General features: G+C 33.7%; 1 protein-coding gene across 3 annotated transcripts in view; it reads left to right on the forward strand.

Moving 5' to 3' along the window:
* LOC135848530 (neural/ectodermal development factor IMP-L2-like) overlaps positions 1–20577 on the forward strand; it is a 44682-nt gene extending 24105 nt beyond the window's left edge. The window contains exons 1-9 of one of the 3 annotated variants that reach the window (XM_065368454.1): positions 12416–12566; positions 13065–13119; positions 16577–16664; positions 17604–17628; positions 18591–18751; positions 19300–19465; positions 19813–20015; positions 20102–20231; positions 20320–20577. In XM_065368454.1, the coding sequence (XP_065224526.1) occupies positions 16581–16664; positions 17604–17628; positions 18591–18751; positions 19300–19465; positions 19813–20015; positions 20102–20231; positions 20320–20336 (786 nt within the window). In that variant the 5' untranslated portion in view covers positions 12416–12566; positions 13065–13119; positions 16577–16580 and the 3' untranslated portion in view covers positions 20337–20577. Of the gene's footprint in view, positions 1–12415; positions 12567–13064; positions 13120–16311; positions 16665–17603; positions 17629–18590; positions 18752–19299; positions 19466–19812; positions 20016–20101; positions 20232–20319 lie in introns of those variants that run through there. The other 2 variants (XM_065368455.1, XM_065368456.1) reach the window with 2 other exon arrangements.
* The last annotated feature ends 682 nt before the right edge of the window (positions 20578–21259 follow it).

Here is a 21259-nt window from a genome sequence, read left to right on the forward strand (position 1 = left end):
AATTGTATTTTGTCTTGAGTTTTTTGTGTACAGCACTCGCTGAATTTATTTTCTCGTACGTAACTTATTGGTTCTTTCAATAGACTACCTGTTTTGGGCATTTCTTCGCCTGAATCGTCTACATCTAGCAATATTTTGCATAATAAGTCCATTACTATGGGGTACATCGCCATGTCAGGATAATACCTGTCGTATGCTTGACAATAGTGAAAAGTAGCCTCAATCGGCATAACCTCTCCGTTGGGTGATTCTTCGGGTTGAATGAACCATCCTTTTTTGTTACTTTCGACTGTTTCAGTGCGTAAAAATTCGTAAGCTATTTGCTTATGAAATGTCACTCTAGGGTGGTCGTCTGCTATTTCTTGGAACATCTTACGATACTCTTTGTATCGATGTAGGCTTGTGCCTTGTTCACCTTTCTTCGGTGGTTTTGCTATTGGCATTAATAGTATTATTCGTTCCGCTCCTTTTTCTAGCAGTGCGTTTACGATTAAACGTAATTTGTCTTTTACCATTTCAGTAGGCGCATTAAAGTGATTAAATTCAATTTGTCCTGCGGACAATATGTATTTGGCATTTTTTGGAAAGTTGGTTTTGCAAACTAGTTTTAGTAATGTTCTAATGTCAATCTGGTCCCTTATATATTCTGGTAGTTGTTCGGCTCTGCGTACCGTTCCTCGTCTTATAAAGTGTACGATACCGTCGCCTATCCATATATAGTCTTCTGTGAATGCATTTTTTTGCATAATCGGTGGAGGAAGCATTTTGCTAGACGAAGCCTCCACGTCGCCTAGCTCTACTTGTTTCCCGTAAGTTTGTCAGCTTTTTCTTTTTCTAAACGTTTCTTCTTCTCCTCTTCAGTTTCCTTCTTCGGAGGAGGTAAAATCGTAATTTGCGCTTGTGTTTGCGCATTCGTTTGGTTTAGCGCGTTTACCGGCGCTGTAAGTGTACCTTGAGTTACATTCGATGATTGCTGCTGCGCAGCTTGTTGTTCATTTAGCGCTTGTAGTGCTGCTTGTTGAGCTGCGAGCGCATTTGGATCTACCTGTGGCATGAAAGTCGGCATTTGCATTTGCATTAGCGGGTAGGGATAATATGTGGGTGCTTGAAATACCGGTGGATATGGATATGTCATAGGTGCTTGTATTTGGGTCATCGATGTATCGAAGTAATTCTGCGATGAATTAGAGGCTGTGTCTGGGTAGCTATCATCCAAATTGTTATCATAATTTGTGTTGTTGAAATCGACATAATTGCCGTAGTTATCATACCCGTAATCAGGGGTGTATTCTTGACCGTAGTCTGGCATTACGCCATCCATTTCCATTTGTTTCACTGGTAATGTTTGTTGTTGATTTCCTCCTTGTGGAGGTTTGTAGATAGCTACTGTCGTATCTGTATTAGGTTGTTGTTGCCTACCTTGTATTGGTAGGGGTGGTCTCTGTGTACCTTGTTGAAATCTATTGTGTTGTTGGCGTTGGCCGCCATTTGATTGGTTATTATTTTGTTGTCTTTGAAATCTTTGACCATTTTGATTCCAATTATTTTGATTTTGGGGTCTGTTGAATCTTTGATTCATTTGTTGATTGTAGAATTGAGCATATTGCTCCGGTGTAAATCTAGATTGGAACTGTTGTAGCATTTGCTGTTGCTGCATCAATAGATTATTTTGTGCTGTGCGTAAATCAGGTATGTTAGTATTTTGTGTCGTAAATTTTTCGGGTGTATATTTTAGTTCCTTGTGTTTAGGATTATGTTCTTTTTTCGAGATTTGTCTTAAGATTTCAATAAATTCGTCGATCGTTAGGTCCGGTTTTTGGACATATAATGCGTACATTTTTGGTGTCTTATCTCTCATCATGTCAACGATGAATTTTTCATCTCTAATAGTGGAATTTTTGAAATTTTCCAACCATCGTATCATAAATCCAATGATTTCTGGTAACGAACGGCAGTATTTTGCGTTATCGCAAAAGTTTTCAGCATCTTGCTGTGCTTTTGCATTCCAGTAGAAATTTAAAAAATTCGTGCGTAAATCGTTATATACATGAACTTGTAAGTTAATACTTTTGAAAGCCCATTGGTCTTTCGTGTCTATGTTCGCACGGAAGGCTGCGGCCTTCATAAATTCAGTCACATTAAATCCAAGAATGTATTCTTCAAACGCATTAATGTACTCGTATGGGAAATAACGTCGCTGTTCGTTAAAGAACACGCCCGCGTTACGCATAGCTGTGTAGTCGATCTTCGTTGGTCGCGTGTCTGCGCCTGTGATCGCACGTTGGTGTGGATTTGCTTGTAGCGAATCGTGAATTTTTAATACTGTATTTGTCAGTGCCATTTGGTTGATAGTGCAATTGTTCACTAATTGTACTTGTTCAGCTACATTTTGTTCAATGCTTTGCATTCTGTTGTCGTTTTCTATAAATTTCTTTTTAGCGCTTTCATCTAATGTCGTGTGTTTGTTTGAGTAATTAACTGCCCAATCATTTAGTTCATCTAATTTTTGGCGTACGTATTGTACGTTTGTAGCTGCGTCTTGCGCTTGATTACATGCTTCGAGTGCGTGTGACGCCGATGTCGACGCACTTTCAGCTGCGGTTTGAGCGATGTTTCTCGATTCAGTTGCTACCGATTTTGTTGTTTCGATATGCGATGCTAATTCGCGTTGATTATCAAAAATTATTTGCATTTGTGTATTGTCATATTTCCATGACTCTTGTAATAAATTACGTAGGTGTTTTATATCATCGTCCTCACCGGGAGGGTGGGCGGGAATATTCGTGCTACGAGTAGTGAAGGTGTATTTGTCGTTCATGTTTTCGTTTGATACGATATCGGATTTTTCCAAAGTTTTCTGATTTTGCTTTTCAGAAATCGGTTTCGGAACACTTTGTGTTCGACTGCGCCTATGAGTTCCCCCTTGTAGAGTTACCTCGTTGTAATCTACACGGCTTATACTTCTCTCACTACATCTCAAGTTTGACATACGCGCCAAAATAAATTCACTACTGTGTAGTTATAAATTTTATTACAAGTAATACAAGTCACAAATAATAATATGTACAATTAAATGCGTATATATACGCAACGTGGTAGATCACGCTGTTTAAAAACGCGCGAAAACACCTCGTGGTGAAAAATACGTTACGTGCAGCGGCAGCTGCGACAGTATAATCGTCCGAGGTTGCGGCAGCGACAATGGCTCCGTTTTCCGAATCGGCGGCTGGACGGGGCGGCGGTGGCAGCACGTACCACGTTGATTCGAGTGCTTTTGCTTCGCCTCTTCTTGGCTAATTTTCTCAAATTAACCTACGCGAAAATGCAAATAAAAGCTCCTACTTATGTCTAGGTAATTTAAAAGCCACTTTTTAAATCTTTTATTGCGGATTTACCACCAAAAAGAAAAATAGCAAGCGTGTACGAGCTCTAGCGGCTCTCTATTTGTCTGTAGACAATAAGCAAAAAATGAAAAAGTACTTGACGTTAGGCGCCAATGTAAATATAATGATATTATGTACCACTAGATGATACTTGCATAAGCTGAATACTCTGAGAATATTACTTACCCCGGCCAAAGGCTATACCAATTATATCACACAATAAGTAAAATGTAGTCACGTGTAAGACACTTTGTATTAGACGTAAAAGAATAAACACAATTAAATACCTTTGAAGAAGGTTTTTAGTATCAACACGATACTTTACACTTAACACTAATTACTTATAATTAAACACAATTAAAACTAATATAATACGCTTTCTTGCCAATATGGCTATAATACACCACCGAGATTATACCGCGTCGACACGTCCGATCACTACGTACCTCAACAATATAACAATCGGCCGCAGCGCCGCTCCGTGGGCTTGTAGCCCTGTGTCGCGACGCGTGATCAGTGTTACCAACACATATACTTAATCCTATATAACCCTTACAGGTCCGGCATATCTCCCCTCTATCAAACCGATTTACATTTGTACGTAATTAATAAGACTACCTAGCTAAGCTGAGAAAAATCAATTTTTTTCGAAATACATATATAAATTTTTAAACTTTGAGCTCAATACGGGGGGAGGGGGTCAAACGTGACCAGAGAGTTTGAAATTTTTCCAGAGTTTTATTGAGGTTATTTAGGCACGATTTTTTTTCACTAAAGTCCATCAAAATTCGAAACAAATTGAAATAATATTAAAATAGGTAAGGTATACTCTTTTTAACAAGTAATTTTTGAATGTTCGTAATGTAATAAATGCAAGCGGGGGTGGGCTTCAAAATTCTCTTTCGTGCTATTGAATTTTTAAATCAAATTAACGAAACGCCGATTAAAATTAAATGAATACCTTTCTAATAGATATCAATGTTGAGACAAATGTCAAGTCACAGTGACGTCGTCGCGAGGGTGTTATTTTTTGGAAAAAGAAAAACACAATAAATGACACTTTCATTCAACTTTTCCGTATTTCAAACTCAAATTCAAATAAGCAGTCCACCCATTTGAATTACATTGTATTATATGTAAATTGGCAGTAGGCACTTGATAAAAAATTATGAGATGTTTTAATTCAAACGTCGTAACCACTTTTCGGAAATCAATAATTATTATTTTTTGCAAACTACCTACATAAATAATTTCATACGTTTTAAAATTTCTCAAGTTGAACCATTACAAGGTACCTAGATTCACACCCTTTGATAATTGTTTTTTCAACATTTCTTTCAAGGATAAGTTGACCTTTCCTCATCATGTACAAAATCATAATGAAATCAGTATAGGGAATAGGGATATAGACCTGCTCATATTGCAAATTACATCTTACTACCTATTCGGGTACATATAATTTGCAAAGGGCAGAAATTTGCGATTTCTTCATAAAAAAGTATGAACTTGAAGTGAACCATATCTCTACGTAATCCATGTTGTCCTCTTGGGCACTCAAGTATGTACCCTACCTCCATCTCCACCACCACCAATACCAAGTTTTTAATCGCAATGACTACCAATAGACTTGAATATCTATAGATGTATCGCACGTACTAGAAGGTAGGACTCACTTTTATGTATTTTTCCCCTTTTCAAGTACAGATGGAATTTTCCGTGAATGCTTCTTGTTAGATCTTATCTTCGACCGAATCTAAAATTTTTTTCATAATTTAGTCGCGACGATTACTCATCATGATTGCTATATTCTTAATCTTGGCTCCTGAAACATTAAAATTCAGAATGTCAATGGGATTAACTTGGCAATAAAAACGATTACAAAATAAGTCTTAAATACACACATTACATTTTTCTTTTTTCAAATCAATAAGTACGTATAGGTAAGTAACTACATAATTGGTAAACAAAACTTATAATATGATACATTAATTTGTCAAAGGATTTACAGGGAATGAATCGAATCACGTGAGTTTCTCATGCGATAAAGCAGGTTTTTACTGCCATATGATATTTTACCAATACATATGAATAAATTTTTAAAAACCACATTCGATTGCAATATTATACCTACTTACCACCAAAAAGATAGCATTTTCCACCAAATGTTGGTACCAACAACTACGAGTAACACATTTTTAAAAATGTTCCCCTAAATTTTAGTCAGGTATTTTGTGAAGAAGTATATTGGGTACCTAATGAAGGCAGGTTAAAATTCAAACTTATATTTCTATAGTTAAATTTCAATTTGAAGAGTAGAAAAAAATGAAATAAAATAATGAATACAATTATTTTATTTAATAATAAACGTATTAATATGGCGAGGTAGGTATAACCTTCGTAGAAAAGAAGAGATATTATTTTTTAAAACAGGTACCACAAGATGAAAAGATATTCAATTCAAATCGTTTTAACAAGTATACTTCTAAGAAAATTGAATAAAAATTCGGTGTACAAAGAAGCCAAGGAGGAGTAGGTGATCGTAGTGTGATTTAGTACGTCATTATTGCAAAGCAATTTAATTATCGCTTGACTTACATACTTATTCTAGCATAATATGTAGGTAGATCCCTATAGCATTAGCAGATTCAAATGGCACCTTTTTTCCCTTGCTTTTTAGTATTCATTACCTATACGTTTTAGTATCTCTATTTCTACCTAGAGAAAATTCCGTGATAAATGATTCAAATTTCCGGTTAACATTACACGTGTATTTTAAGTTCTGCTTAAATGATGGGCGAGTATTGCATCATACTTGTACATCCTTTTGAACGTTAGAGGCCTATTACATACTTTCACTAATTGGATGCATATTTCTTCCAACACAAGAAAAGATGATGGCACCCCAAACCAGTTACTCGCGGGTAGCAACATTGTTGTAGGATTGCGTCATACACATGTACCTTTTTTGCATTTTTTTTCGGCCTATACGCCTACAAAAAGATCTCTTCTCGGTATTCACCACCTTCTGAGAAACTTTTTAGAAATTCTTTCAACGTGTCGATGAATCATGCTGAATGAATTCGCCCTGCAACGCTAGCAAATGAAATCCAGTTCAATCCACGTTTCATGTCAACGTACGAGTATCGCATACACGTGACTACAACTGACTAGGTAGCTAGCCTGCTGGAATAATTTTCCAATAACGGGACTACACACTACACAGTAACAATCAGAATCACCTCAGTGAACGATGTAATTACAATTTAATTTGTATGAAATTATTAATTGGCCAACGGAAAGCAGGCGATCTTTCTACATGCCAGAATTTTTTAAACGTTTTTCATCGTAGCTCAAAGGTACCAGAAGGAATTAATGAATTGGTTAGAGACCTTAGGCAATGCGTAATTACCTACATAGGTACTCGATAAAATATCTGTAACAACGTTCGATAAAAAAATTTACGCTCGAGGCGATATCGTTTTCTTAATGGGGGTTTTCCTCGCTTTGCGTGCCTGTATAATTTTTTTTCCACACATGGCATTTTTTTTACGCCACTGAACGGCCAATTGTAATACTGGTCCAGTGAATGAATGAACGAATGTGACCTTCACCGAAAAAAAATCGCGAGAAGGTGATACTTACGTATCTGGCTTAGATTATAGGTAATAGCCTTGTCAGATTGTTAAATTTTAAGGAATGAAAAACGATCGCCCTTCTTTGTGGGCGAGGGGATGGGCATAGATATGAGGTAATATAATTAAAAAGCGATTATATTCGCTGTAGAATTTTTTCAATCGCCTGGAGCAGGAAATGAGAGGGAAAGGGCAACAAATCGTGTCAAAAATTCAAGTTTTTTTGCCTCCATTTTGAAGGTGAAAATTATGATTTTCGAGAACGAACAAATGATTAACATGGATGAGTAAATTTCTTGCTCTTTGTACAAGATATTGCTCTCAATCTCTTCGTGTTTGAAAGAATAATCGTACCTATTATACAATTTCCGAATTTTTTCATTTTTCGAACAAATTTTTTATTTTTACGTTCAAATTTGTGGGAATTATCGGGAGCTGACTTAAAAGAACTTCCCTCAAATAAAAAAGAAAAAATTCAATGGTCATGCTAAAAAGCAACAAAAAAACAACTTGTTCAAATTTTAGAAGAGGACAGATTTTGAGGACTTAGAGCATATGAATCATTGAATCATGGATGGGAATTTGGAAGAAATTGAGAGGAAAAAATAAGTACTTACATAAAATGGGTGCAGGTGGTGAGGAATTTTAAAACTCTAAAATTTAAAGCTACCTATACCACTGCATATAAGTGCTGAAAAATTTTTGAAAAAAAAATCCCTGTGAACCTTTTATTGAAAACACTCTCCTAGAAAGGAAAAAAAATTGGCTGTCGGAAGCAAATACCGATAGGTACCTAGAACACGCGGTTTTTTCTTTTTCCACCAATCACGACATATGTATGTATTATACGTTATGCATAATATGCTACGTCAGTTAACCAAGACCTAAATTAAATTATCTTAATACTTAATTACGTATTAATTTCATTGCGTTTTTTTCTCTTTTATTCGACTCCAGCATTAAAGCAAACCTTTGCCCTTTACAGCATTACACAACTTCGAACATCCGATACAGTCCAGTTTGTACTAGTTTTGAGTGGAGTGAACGTCTCAAGATTTGTAATGCGGGAAAGTTGAATTTTTTTCCATCATTCGCAAATGAAATTAATTATTCATCCGGTCTTTCGTATACGTATAATGTGACATTTTGGCAAAATAAAAAGAAAGAACACCCATAACATGGCAAAATCAAAGCAAGGTCCACCTATTAGAAAAATCTTTCGGCTGCCGAGCGGAACAATTAAGTAAACTGAAATCTTCGGGGCACAATAGTTGGATTTTTTTCTCTCCGAAAATTACTCATCTACTTGTACTTCGAAGTGAATTTTTTGCCGTACACGAGTTCATCGTCGTATTACCACACGTGTTGCCTGCGGTTAGAGGCGCCTTCCACGTGTTTGATTTTTTTATCTACGTATAAAAAAAAAGTTTAAGGCGGGTTGTATGTAATTAATAAGAAATTTTTTCATTGTAAGGAATATAAACCGCACCAAGGGTATTCACTCTTCGTTCTAAGGCTTCTCGTTTACATATGGTTGGTATGAAATTATTTTTTTGGAGCTGGGTTCTCCAGTCTTACACGCTTCAATAGGATCGAATTTAAAAAGAATATGGACCAGTACATGATGATTAGATCTTCAAAAAACGAACAACGTATTCTTATAGATTATTTTTTCGAGAATTCGTGCGTTGTCTTGATAACTTATCAATACATTGTTCGAAAAATTTTCCACTGACCCTATTTTAATGAGATTATAGACCTATCCAATACTTCCTAACAAATACCCATCAATAGAAACATGTAAAAGCCAAGGATACATCTCATGTGTGAAAATTTGGATTTCAAATTTTCAATTCATTTCTCGCGATGCAGGTAACATTTATTTAAGGGGAAAGCTTACGTATAGGTAGTACAAAATGCTTATTTTCTGCTCTGCCATAAACTCTGATGAGGTGAACGTAGATAGGCCAAAGTCACGAACAGGATATGATCAGCATAAGATGAGAGGAAATGAAGGATCAATTATTGCATGAGCTTTCCTCACCTGAAAAAAATTCCACTAGTACTTTGATCAGAATTTTTAAGAATAGGTGTGGCATGGTTTTACCAACGTTTCGAGAATTAAGTATGATTATAATTAAACAAATCGAATATTTGTTGTGAAATACAAAATGTATTGTTTACTTTACAAAAGTTAAACATCGCGACCAAATACTGAAATTGATAAAATATAGGTGATAAGAAACCAAATTTCATAAATTTTTATTAAAACGTCCGCCATAATTTGAGTATGGGAGACGAGGAAGCTAGTCATTAATTAACAAGGCAAAAGTTTTCATACTTTTTTCATTCAGATCATTCCATTTTATTTTATTAAAATTTATTTCACTATAGTCTTCAACGCGTGAGTTTCATACTGTAACGGACCTGTAATGGAAGGAAGGCGAAGGAGCGATGTTGGGGAAGGATTATACGGAATAGAAATGTTCGCACTGCAGATCGCTTCCTCGGCCTATTTCCTACGAGCGAAGTACGAACTCGAATCGCAAGAGAAGTCGAGTCCTTCAATTTCACTTGATTTCTTACATGATTTCCCTTCGATGGTCCAATAGGGTGATAACCAGGAACCATCCATCCATTTACGGAAGCCAATTAACAGATAATAAAAATCAAAACTACTAAAATTGTCAATGAACCAGAACAAAAATCAAATCAAAACTAATTTTTTATGGTTTTGGTCTATCTTTTTTCCTCATAATCGGAATTCAACTAATTGATTTTTGATTGGTTGGTTCTCGTTTATCTACTTCTCAAAGCTCTCACAACCTACTCCCTCAACTCCATTGATAACTTTCAGATACTTAATGAGTAAAACTTGTCATGAACATTGAATAACCAAAAAAAAAAAAGGAAATGAAATTTTGCCCTCCCTTTTCATTTATTGGTGATTGGTGAATGTGACAGTGAGAGTGAAATTTTCGAAAATGAATTGGAATCTAAAAATATTATTTTCATTGCGCTGCAATTTTGCGAAGGGAAGAATGAAAAAACACAACTTTTTCAAAAAATTAGAAAATCAAAACCAATTTAAATGAACCAAAATCAAAAACATTTCAGTTCCAACACCAAAATGTTGCAGAATTGAAACCAAAACGTTTAAAACCCCAAAACCAGAACCGAAACCAAAATTCGTATTGGTTTCGGTTTCTGCCAATATCATTTCTGTTGTAAATCTTCAAGAGTGAGGGGGAGGAAGGGGGTAGTGTCTCATAAAACTATGAAATTTCATGTCAAATAAAATGTATGAACTTGGAGCAAATAGGTTTGCGAAGTATTGAAGAAAATACCTACGTAGGTACTTAATTAAAATTAGAAAAATTTGACTGAACTTTCATGATGTAAGATCAACTTCCTGCGATAAATACCTAGCCTTACCTATAGGTAGACAATTTGAGAGCCAAGCATTGAAAAAAATGAAAAATTGCAATATGGATATCTTTTGTCACATTCAAAGTGAGGTTACAGCACGCTAGGGGGGAGGGGAGAGAGGGCATAAAACCCTAATTTTGATCAAAATAAAAAAAAAATCAAAAGTAAATACGATGACCTACCCCTGATTAGATTTCCTTGCTTATTTTCATTCAAAAAAATTTCAACTGGGTGGGTATAGTTTGCAAACTTATTAACATTTAAAAATATCAACAAAGTGTTTTCAAAGGCTAAAATGTGCATTGAGAAAATTCCATCCCCTCAGCCCCTCACAAAAGAATTGATTTTTTTGATGAACAGTTTGAGGGAAAAAAAGAAGAAGAAGAATCGAGAATTTTTCGATTTTTGAAAATAAACATCTGTGCTTGATAATTTGTCATTGATATCGCAAATGCTCCAGAAAATGGACCATTTCTCTTTTTTATTCGGTGACAATTTTTATTCAAATGAAAGCAATACATCTTTGGAAACTTTTGTTCAGGTATTTTAACAATTTTAGAAGGAAGAGAGGGGGGATAAGAAACAATTCAGATTTCATATCTCACATGTCAAAACATTAGAATAGTTATAGTTCTTTTTTTCATCACTAAGTCATAAATTCCAGAAATTGTCTATATTTTCAGACTTTAACAATAGTCCTTTCTTTCCCCTTGAATACTTCCTCAACATGAAATTAAATATTTAAAAAAAAATTATGAAAATTGAAAAATTCTTTTCGCAACTGTCCATTTATTTTTAGCTTATGAAGGATTTTTGAAAAAAAACAATCGTAACTTCCCTTCCCCTTCTTCATTTTAATTTCACGTGTCTATTTTTTTGACTTTATTTTGATATTCCGTTTTCGATAACAATTAACAATACCACTCGCACGATAATTTAATCCAATTTTATTAGCAAGTCTTATCGAAATTTTGTTTTCGCTTTCTATAGTAACGATAATAAGTGAACTTGATTTCCACTTCATTCAAAACACACGATGAAGAGAGGATTTTAATCGTCTAATGTTTTGCTTAGCTTCGTTCATCCCCAACACTTGAATACGTTACAGCTTATAGTTACACATTACCAAGAAATTCTGTGAATTATTTATTTTTGAGCAGATTATTCGCGCGATAAATGATTTTAATAGTTTTTTACTTCCTAAACTATTGACCTTTACGAATGATTTGATTATGTATGAAATATCGTTATAGGCTTAAATTGACGTCAATTCGCCACACGACGTAAGTAATTATAGGTGATAATATTTCCGTTTTGATGGCGTATGATTATCAGGTATTCAGATTTCGTTATTAACATACAACATTTACTCGTATGAATATACGCGCGAGCAAAAAAAGTGACGTTCATTTCCACTGAATATTCAAAGAAAAAACAAAAACATTTGTTTCGAATCTCGACGACGACGAGCTATTCGAATGTAGAAAGTTTTAACACAAAGGCAAAAAGACGCATACTTTTATAGGGATTACTTGACGGGAAAAAAGTGTCTCAAGTGCCAATTGTTTGAATATCTGAGTCTGACTACGTGACAGATTCCACGTTCATATATCCACAATTCCGCAAGTACAATATAATTTCGTATCCCGGCCCAGACAGGTGTTCGTGTACGAGAAAAAGCGTTAAATTTTGTAGGTACGAGTATCAGTACCTACTCTCGAAAGATAAAAATTTTCAACGGTTCTCATGATTTATGGATTTGGAATGCAGGAAAATTATTCCTAACGACCATTATAGGCTAAATTATGACTAGATTAATCTCGAAGTACATTATTGTAACAAGATAACATTTTTTTATCAGTCGATAAATGCACTAAAATGTTACACCGAGCCGCCTTTACTACAAATAATTAGTGGGAGTGGTGTTGGTAGCTTTGATCTTAAAAACTATAAGTATATGAATATGATTTTTGAGTATACGCAGTATGAAGACAACTCGTGAACTTGTTTCTAATTAATTCAGTCGCGTGCGTTTGATCAGTTCGGTTAAGTGTAAAAAGATCCGGTGGAGTGTTTTGATTTTGAATTTGTTTTGTTTTTCAAATAACAAGCTTTTGTTTAGGTGAGATAAATTTTATTGAAATAAAAATTTTTATTTTTTTGAAAAAAGAAAATTATTGATTGAATTATTTGGAAATATTAACATTCGAAAGTTGATTTTTTTCTCACATTTTTCTGTTTAGTTTTCACGTTATATTTCTTCGTTTATTTTTGTTTTTATTGTTTTTTATTTTTGTAATGATTTATTTATTCGCAAAACAGAGCTCATTAACGTGAATTTTTGAGAGAAAAATGCATTTTACGTAGGCCTATGGTTCAATATTGAATGAACATAGAGCTATCATTATTTTATCAAGTGAATAATTTCGTCACGTTGCGGTTTCCATTGAATTTTCATTTGATAACAAAAGTAAATCTTGAACAATAATGTAACTCAACGTCGCTTAACTCGTGAATTTATAATTTTTGACAAGAAGTTGTATTAATGAGTAATTTCGAACAATTTGCTAAGTGTAGGCGAAAAAAATTTAAAAACTAACGTGTAGTTTCATTATTACAGGAATTTTGGAGGAAATCCGTCAATTTTGTGGCGAATATCAAGTGATTTAGAGTTGGTGAGTACGAAAAAGTTTGTTTTAAATATATTACTCTAGTTGTAATAAGTTATTGCCAACTTTAATAATTCATTCAGACAAATTATGTATTGCTATCGTAATTCAATTTAATTTTAAAAATTCAAGTACCAAACCTTCATTTTTTAAAAAAGTGGGTACATATTTCAAATTTTATAATTTTTTTCTAATCAAGTATTTTTTTGGTACTGTATGTAATTTCTTAAATCAAAAATTAGAATTTCGAGCAAATTTAGTTCACGAAGTTCATTTTTTTTTTAGAGATCCAAGTAGGTAAGCATATTAGGATATTTCCTCTTTAACTAAACATCAAGCATGAAAATAGAAAGAATAAAAAGTTTTAACAACTGATATTGTTTTTGGAACCGGTATTGGACGTTTTCAAACTTTAAGCTGTTAATTGCAGGGTATGCCTCTACTAAAAATTTTCGTACCTATACTAACGTAATATTGAGAGCTAGACGGTAGCAAGCTAAGGATTTTAATTTCCTATGACCTTGACATATTACAAGGCTCCAGATCACTTGCAAATGAAGGTGTGTTTCATGATGTTTGATTGTTTATGGTGCGAACGAGAAGAAAATGAAACTTCAGAACAAAAAGAATTTTAATTTTTGAAATTGAAATGTGTATTTCTTCATAACTTTGATTAAGGAAATTGAGTTTTGGCCAATTTTTAGAAAAGGATTTTTGAAAAAATGTTCTCGAAAAAGTTGAAACTCGCGATTTTTTTAATACTCTATCATGTATCTATAGGTATTAGATACCTTGAGAAGGAAAGGCGATAGAAAAACTCACGGAAAATAAAAATTTCAGTTCCAAAAGTTTTTTTTCTTCAAAATTTTGATGAAAATAGAAAAAAAAAAGACTTGATGTAGATTACGAGCAAAATTCCTGGAGTGACTTCAAAATGTCCATTAAAAATATGAAAATCACATTTTTAGAATTTTTTGAAGGATTAGTGCTCAGAAGAAAATTTATTAACGCCTAGTTTCATACTTGATTAAGTACGTGTTTTAAAAATAAAGAGGGAGAAGTCGGACAGAAAACGCACAAAAAATGAATATTTCAGTTCCAAAAATTGCGTTTTAGAAAATATTTGAGTAAAAATAGAAAAAAAATAGATGCCTAATGCAGTTTACAAACACAATTCTTGGAGTGACTTCAAAATATCTATGTATTAAAATAGGTAACCACCCCTTTCGTCTTTCATTTTGTTAGATCTTAACGTGAACTTGGTTCCAAAAAATGAAAGAGAACTTAAGTAAAAAAACACGAAAGGATATCCATTTTTTTAAAATTTGATATTTGTCGCTGGAGAGAAAGGAGGGATGATAAATTACTGATTACCAACAAACTGTGAGATTGGCTCTATTAAAGTCTCATATTTGAGGGCCTTTCCAAGCTTCGAGATTCTAGGAGAGGGGAGGATAAAATATTTTCAGAGAATTAGTTCGTAAATGAAGCATATTTTTACCCTCGCAGATTTTTGGAAATTTGACCCTACTTTTATAACAGCAAGTTACACGTAAATTGATTACATCGTTTAAAGAATCATTTTCGGTCTCATTTTACTCCCTCCCCCAGCATGACGGAACAATGACGATCAGTTGAAAAATCAACTACATAGGTATTTGTATCTTAATTTTCCAAATTGATAATGAATTTTTCACGTTTTCCTAATCAATGAGCAGTTCATCTCAATTTTTATTCAAAAAAGATCATGGCTTAAAAAATGTTAAACATGGATTGTTGGATCCAAATTTATTACCACTGGAAGGTAAAACTCACTTTCCCGTCTCACTTAGGGAAGTTGTTGAATATCACACCAAAAACATTTTCAAAAAAGGAAGTGTAATCAAGTTCATCTTGCTCGTAACCTCATCAAAAGAAAAATACGCCAAATTTTTAAAAACAGACAATCTAAAAAGAATAGGCAAACTCCCTCAATTTTGAAAAATTTTAAAAATTTCTACGAGTCATCTCAAAATTGTATTCCTTTAGGAGTATTTCCGACTATCTTTGAGCCACCTGATAAATTGGAGATTTTTAATATGCTCCAGTGAACAAAAAAAACAGTTTACATCACGATTTCCTCACTTCTTAATACAGGCAACGTATAAACTTTGGTTTTCGATAGTCGAACGTTCGCTCACACGAGAGAAAAAAATGAACGTTATTTCATCAACTTCTACGCAGTGGCTGCTGTCTCGGAGGTCTTTAAAGGAGAGGTCATACTCTAAACTTTATTTTGATAAAAAAAAACATATCGATTAAATGGAGTGTAAAAATCAGCCGATGATCGGATGTGAAAAAATTTAACAATCGTTAATAATTACCTATCGATACTTTTTGGAATTATCTAAATGTTTCTGTTTTTCTATACTAATAATACATATTACATCAGAGTTTATATTTTGAAATAAAAAAATTCGCCTGGCGCCATTTTTTTGAGAGAGTACGAAATTTATTTAGAAATTATGTAAACGTACCTAAAGATAAGTAGGTAAATCTCAAACGAAGGCAATGGTCAATTTTTACTACCATAACTACTTTATTAAAATGGTCGAATGACAGCGAACTAAAAGCAGTTTCATAAAAAAAAAAGAAAAAAAAGAAATATAGGTAGTAACGTGTACCGCCAACTAATAGCTTTATTCTAGGAAAAAACTACAAGTACAAGTGGTTCTTCGAGATACCTACTCAAAGGTTTTTTATATTTTCTTTAAATTCTAAAATCTGCGCTGACTTCACGTTTTCTGCAGAGATACAAAAAAAACCATTAAAATCAAATGAAGACACGTTAATAATTTTCAGCACGATACGATTTTTCTGTATCTATCAATATAGAATTCAAAAGTCGATTTGTAGCTCATCAACATTCAAATAGATTTGCCCAAATCTGGAATAACCAACAAACTAGTCTCTCAATTCTACAATAATTTATTAGGAACAAGATTCAATCTGTATCCGGTATTCTTTTTTCAGAAAGAGAGACATAGACAAAGAAGGGGGGAAGAAATTTAACGTGAAAAAAAAAGATCATCTTTACTAGCAGCTTAGTTAATTAACAATTGAATTACGTCATCCACATGAGACTAGATACGAAGAGAGGAAGGGGGAATTTCAAGCATGTATAACTGGGTTGTTACCTTTCAACGCTCATTCGTCTTTCTAAGCTAAAGGAACAACATTGTAAATTCGTCTTTTCTTAAACATGTTTTCGCGAGTAGTAATAAAAGAAAATACGAAAATTTTTTACAGCAGATATAAATTATTTGAACTATCAGTGTTAATTACTTAACAAATTTTTTTTCAATTTTTGATTCATTAGAAAATTATTACCATTTTTTGTTAATTTATTTGTTTTGTATTTTTTTTTCATTTTTGTCGTTTTTTTTTAAAAGTGTAATTTTTTTGTAATTGAAATAATTTTTAGAAAAATGGAAGCTATTCGTGGCCTTTTCGTTCTTCTTGTAGCCGTCACCGCGATTGATGCGTCTGTAGTGACAAATCTCTATAAACTGGTGAGTTACCTATTTTATATTATTTTTATTACCTATCTATTATTATTATTTTTTGTTATTTGTATTTAGGTAAATTAGATCTTTAATTTAAGAGTTTTTCGTTAAATTCGCCATAAGTAGCACCACTTCAGCTAAACTTTGCATCAAGTTTCACTGATATTTTTCGAGTAAAAAAAAATCGCGTTTATTAATTCGAATTCATGAAGGTTCCTTTGGAAATGCTGAAGTGTACTGTATGCTGATTCTTATATACGTAATATTCATTGAAAAATCCCCTAATTATAGCATTAAAAATTGATATTTTGAAAAAAATTAAATTTCCAAATTACGACAATTCAGACCCTACAAACTTAAACTCGTCCATGTCTATCGAAATACGTGAGCAAGACCCCTTTTTAATTCGATCACGCCGCCGACCTCTAATCAATCGTAGCATTGAAAAAAATTTGGCAAACATTCTAAAAAATCCAGCTCACCGAGCCAGCTGTAAAAGTAATCGAATGATGCAACTTCAACACAAATTCAACTTCTGGAACATTAATTTTAGTCGTCTACTACACTACCAGACAAAACGATGATGAAATTTTATCAACTTACTGGCACAAATCCAAATCAGCAACCCTTCATGACTGATCAGCTCTATTTTTGGTTTCTGAAACAAAAATTAAATCGAACAAATCATTGATATTGAGAAAAAACAAATAAGAATACGAAAATCGAATAAAATTTTAATTCGCGTGGTCTGAATCGTTAAACGAATCATATTTAAGACGTGCTGTCTCGGTTACTAGAGAAAAATTGCAACAATGCTTGCTTTTTTAGCCAATCCGCATTCCACCGAACGAGTTTCCTTCCTCTTTTTGCATACCTACTCATTCATCGATTGTTAATTATGTCACGGAATTAATGGGTTTGCCCTTTTTTCTTTGTTTTTTACAGACCAAAGTTCCAGGAAGGACTCCAAGTAAGTTGATACATCTATCAAAATTTGAGCTATTTGTATGATTCGTGTTTTGTAGAGACTTTTAAAAGGGTTTTAGTACCTACCTACCTATTTGTACTCTTTCGGGATGCAACTGTTACCTATTATTTGAAAGAGAGATGTAAATTTCAACGATTCAAGTTCTTTCCTTCTTTTTTACACAATAGCGTTGAAATCTTTGAATCAAGTATCAAGTGGGATGTTAACTGCTTTGACCTCGATAAAAATTTTCAATGCATTTCCAACGCTTTTCGCAATCGGTGCGAAAATTTTTAGCGACACGAAAAACTTTTATCACATGAAGGTCAACGTCAACTTGTGTTTACAGGTCGCCGGTAATGCGGGTTTTTCTATTACTTGTATTAGAAAAAAATTCATCAGGAACTTCAATGTTCATTATCGTATGACCTGAACTCGTGTAGAGCTGACGTAACTGTACTAAAATTTTAAGCTCCTTATCATCGTCTATATGGCGCTAGATTCAGATTTCTTTTTTTCTTCCAAGAACGTCTCTTCGATAATTAACGAATTCTTCGATCTAAACCGTATAATTTTTATCTCAATGACTATTTTCTCCGAATAAAAGCTATCAATTATTAAAATACCGACTTTATAATGAAGTACAATAAAATTGATTTTCAAATTTTTACGTAATTTTGATAAAAAGAAAGCAAAACGCACGAGGAGGCATCGGTAGCTCAAAGTTCGTTAGGAAATTGATACCTACTCGTACGTACCTACGTCGTATAATCACGTAGTAAGAAATTTAGGCACAGATGGGAACCAAAGCTTCTCGTCATGATAACAATTTTCAACTATTAAGTACAAACTACACGAATCATACCGATAAGCTTACTTTATGCCAACGAAAAACTGGCTATTTAATAATACAAATTTCATTATGTTCGACGACGATTTTAAATTTGAAAATTATGTTTTTGCAGATAGACGTGTGCCTTTACAAGGAGAATGGATCAATATTAGTATGAGAAGTGATCCAGTTCTCACAGTTCCTACCGGTACAGCAGTCGAATTAGAGTGTGAGGCTGTTGGAAGCCCACCTCCGAGCATAAAATGGCACCACGGAAGTAATCAAGTGACTGAGGTAATTACGAAATATTTGATTAAATTAATCTGTTTTTAAAAAAAAAATTAGATAAATTAATTTTAAAAATATGGACCTTACTTCTATAAATCTAATAAGTCACCTTTATCTGAGTTCGCAAATAATTTGAAATTACGAAGACTCGATCATTTACATAGCACGAGTAATATGATAAAATAATCTTTGGACATGATTGAACTTTCATTCAGTTTTCATTTCATTCTAAAATCAGATCTGCAAAAACAAAAGAAAAGCAGGTGTTTAAACGTTTTAAAAACACACACAATAAGATAGGGGATAGGGGAATGGGGAAAACGTAATAAAAAAACTTTAGCTAATTCGGATTCTTTTCAGTCTGGAATTCTCCATCTGCGTAGTATAGGGTACATTACATGGTACATATTCTAAAACAGGTTTCTCGTCCAGATCGCTATGACGTAAATACTAACCTTCCTCAAAGTCTACTCCAGATCCCTCCCTTCTAAACGTAGAAAACTACACGATCATTAATCAACTCCAACAAATTTTAATAAACGTTAAATTTTCAGGCTGAAATCATCGAACAAAACGAGGTGGTCAACACCGCTATCGGTAAAGTCAGATCGCGTCTTGTTATCGATTGTGCAACGTCTCACCACCAAGGAATGTACTCTTGTTCCGGTACTTCGGGTGCCAAATCGAAGAATTCTTCACCTACCTCAATTTTAATCGAAGGTGAGATATTTAAAATACCTGCAGACGACGAAGAATTTATATTGAAACGTAAATTTTTTTCAAGTTTTTGCGTATCAAAGACGATCACGACTCACACACGATCTTCGTATAAATTAAACGATTAATATTCATAACACGGTTGGAATATTACGTATCTTAATTGTACGTACTTGTGTTACGCAGACTTGAGACTACACGTGATTTCTTGAAACGTGCGCTAAAACTGTATCAATTCGTGTACGAACTGATGTATATTATCATTAGTGATATTATAATACATAATATTTAAATTGGGGATTTACCAACGATCTAATAACCAATTCGAATTTTCTTTCATTGTGTTACAGCCGACAGCGTGGCTAGCACCGAGTGTCAGCCAAATGCTCAAAAAAGCCCTCGTATTACCGTATGGGGACCAACCATGCTAGAAGTTATCGATAAAGATGTCACTTTACAATGTTCCGCTGTCGGAAATCCTAAACCAGAGATTTACTGGTTAAACAATAAAAACCAAGTTCTTGATACTGATCTAGTATCTCCTCACTACAAAGTAAGTCATAATTTAATTGAAACATTCTAATTACTTAACTACGAGTTTGTTCTAGATAAACTTACTAATTTGAATTCATTACGCAGGTGCTGAGTAACGGAGATTTAATCATCAATCAAATCACTTGGGATGATATGGGTACATACACCTGCATAGCTCAAAATTCTCTCGGTCAAGATAAAATTGAAAGCTTCATCTACCCTGTCAAAAAAGAATGTAAGTATTAAGCTCAATATCATACTATCTAATGAACATATTGATATGGAATGTATCGATCTAATTTTCAATTTGTGTGCTTTTCCAGCGAGTACTCAATCTTAAATGAATGATCGGAAAAATGGTTTCTCTAAAGTTGAATGTTGTTCAGATCAATTACAACTGTACAGTATGCTGATCGCAAATCAACTCGGAGATAGCAGACTTACGCTACTTTTTTATGATTTAATTTATTGTTTGATATTTCAATGTAAAAATATTTTCTCACTTAATTTAATGTATTTATAAATGCATTGTTTTTGAATTCGCTAAATAAAACAGAAATATTTTCTGGTTTGTCTGTTAATCTTTCGATAATTATTTAATCAAAAACACGAATGAGAAGACATCGCGATAGCTAGCTACGACCGATGTATACTACGCTGCAATTGTGCAGAAACAAGAGGTAACGTATCAGTCTGATGAAATAACACTCGAGTACCTGACGAGGTCTGAATCTCCATTGCAGTTGCAGCACAGCAGGAATTTCAGAGGTAGTTTAGCTTCTAGGTGCTGGTATATTACATAATCTGCGGCGTTTTGAGATGAATTACCTAAATCATAATGAACAAGTATAAATGTTTGTGAGTTTTCTAGACGTAGATCAATCATTTTTCTATCAACCCTTCGGTGGCTTCGGTAGAAGCAAGCAAATGGTTACATTGAAATGAATTATTGTTTACCGGTGATGGAGAATGTCCATGGATCAGTTCAAGGCCAACTCAGTTAGTTCAATTTTACAGCAAGCATTTAGTTACTTCTTACGAGTAATAAATAATTATAAATATGAATGATGAATCAAGAATTATTAATCAATAATTCAATTCAATTTATTGTTATCACCGGTATACAATAGAAAATGAGTAAAATCTTTGACAGACGTGAAGAATCAAACAATTATTATCACTTTAGCTAGTCACTCATAACAACACCACAAAACACATCTCCGCATTCATCATCCCCCCCCCCACAAGATCACAGTGACTATT

Source organism: Planococcus citri, chromosome 5 (assembly GCF_950023065.1).
Source record: "Planococcus citri chromosome 5, ihPlaCitr1.1, whole genome shotgun sequence".
NCBI classification, from domain to species: domain Eukaryota; kingdom Metazoa; phylum Arthropoda; class Insecta; order Hemiptera; family Pseudococcidae; genus Planococcus; species Planococcus citri.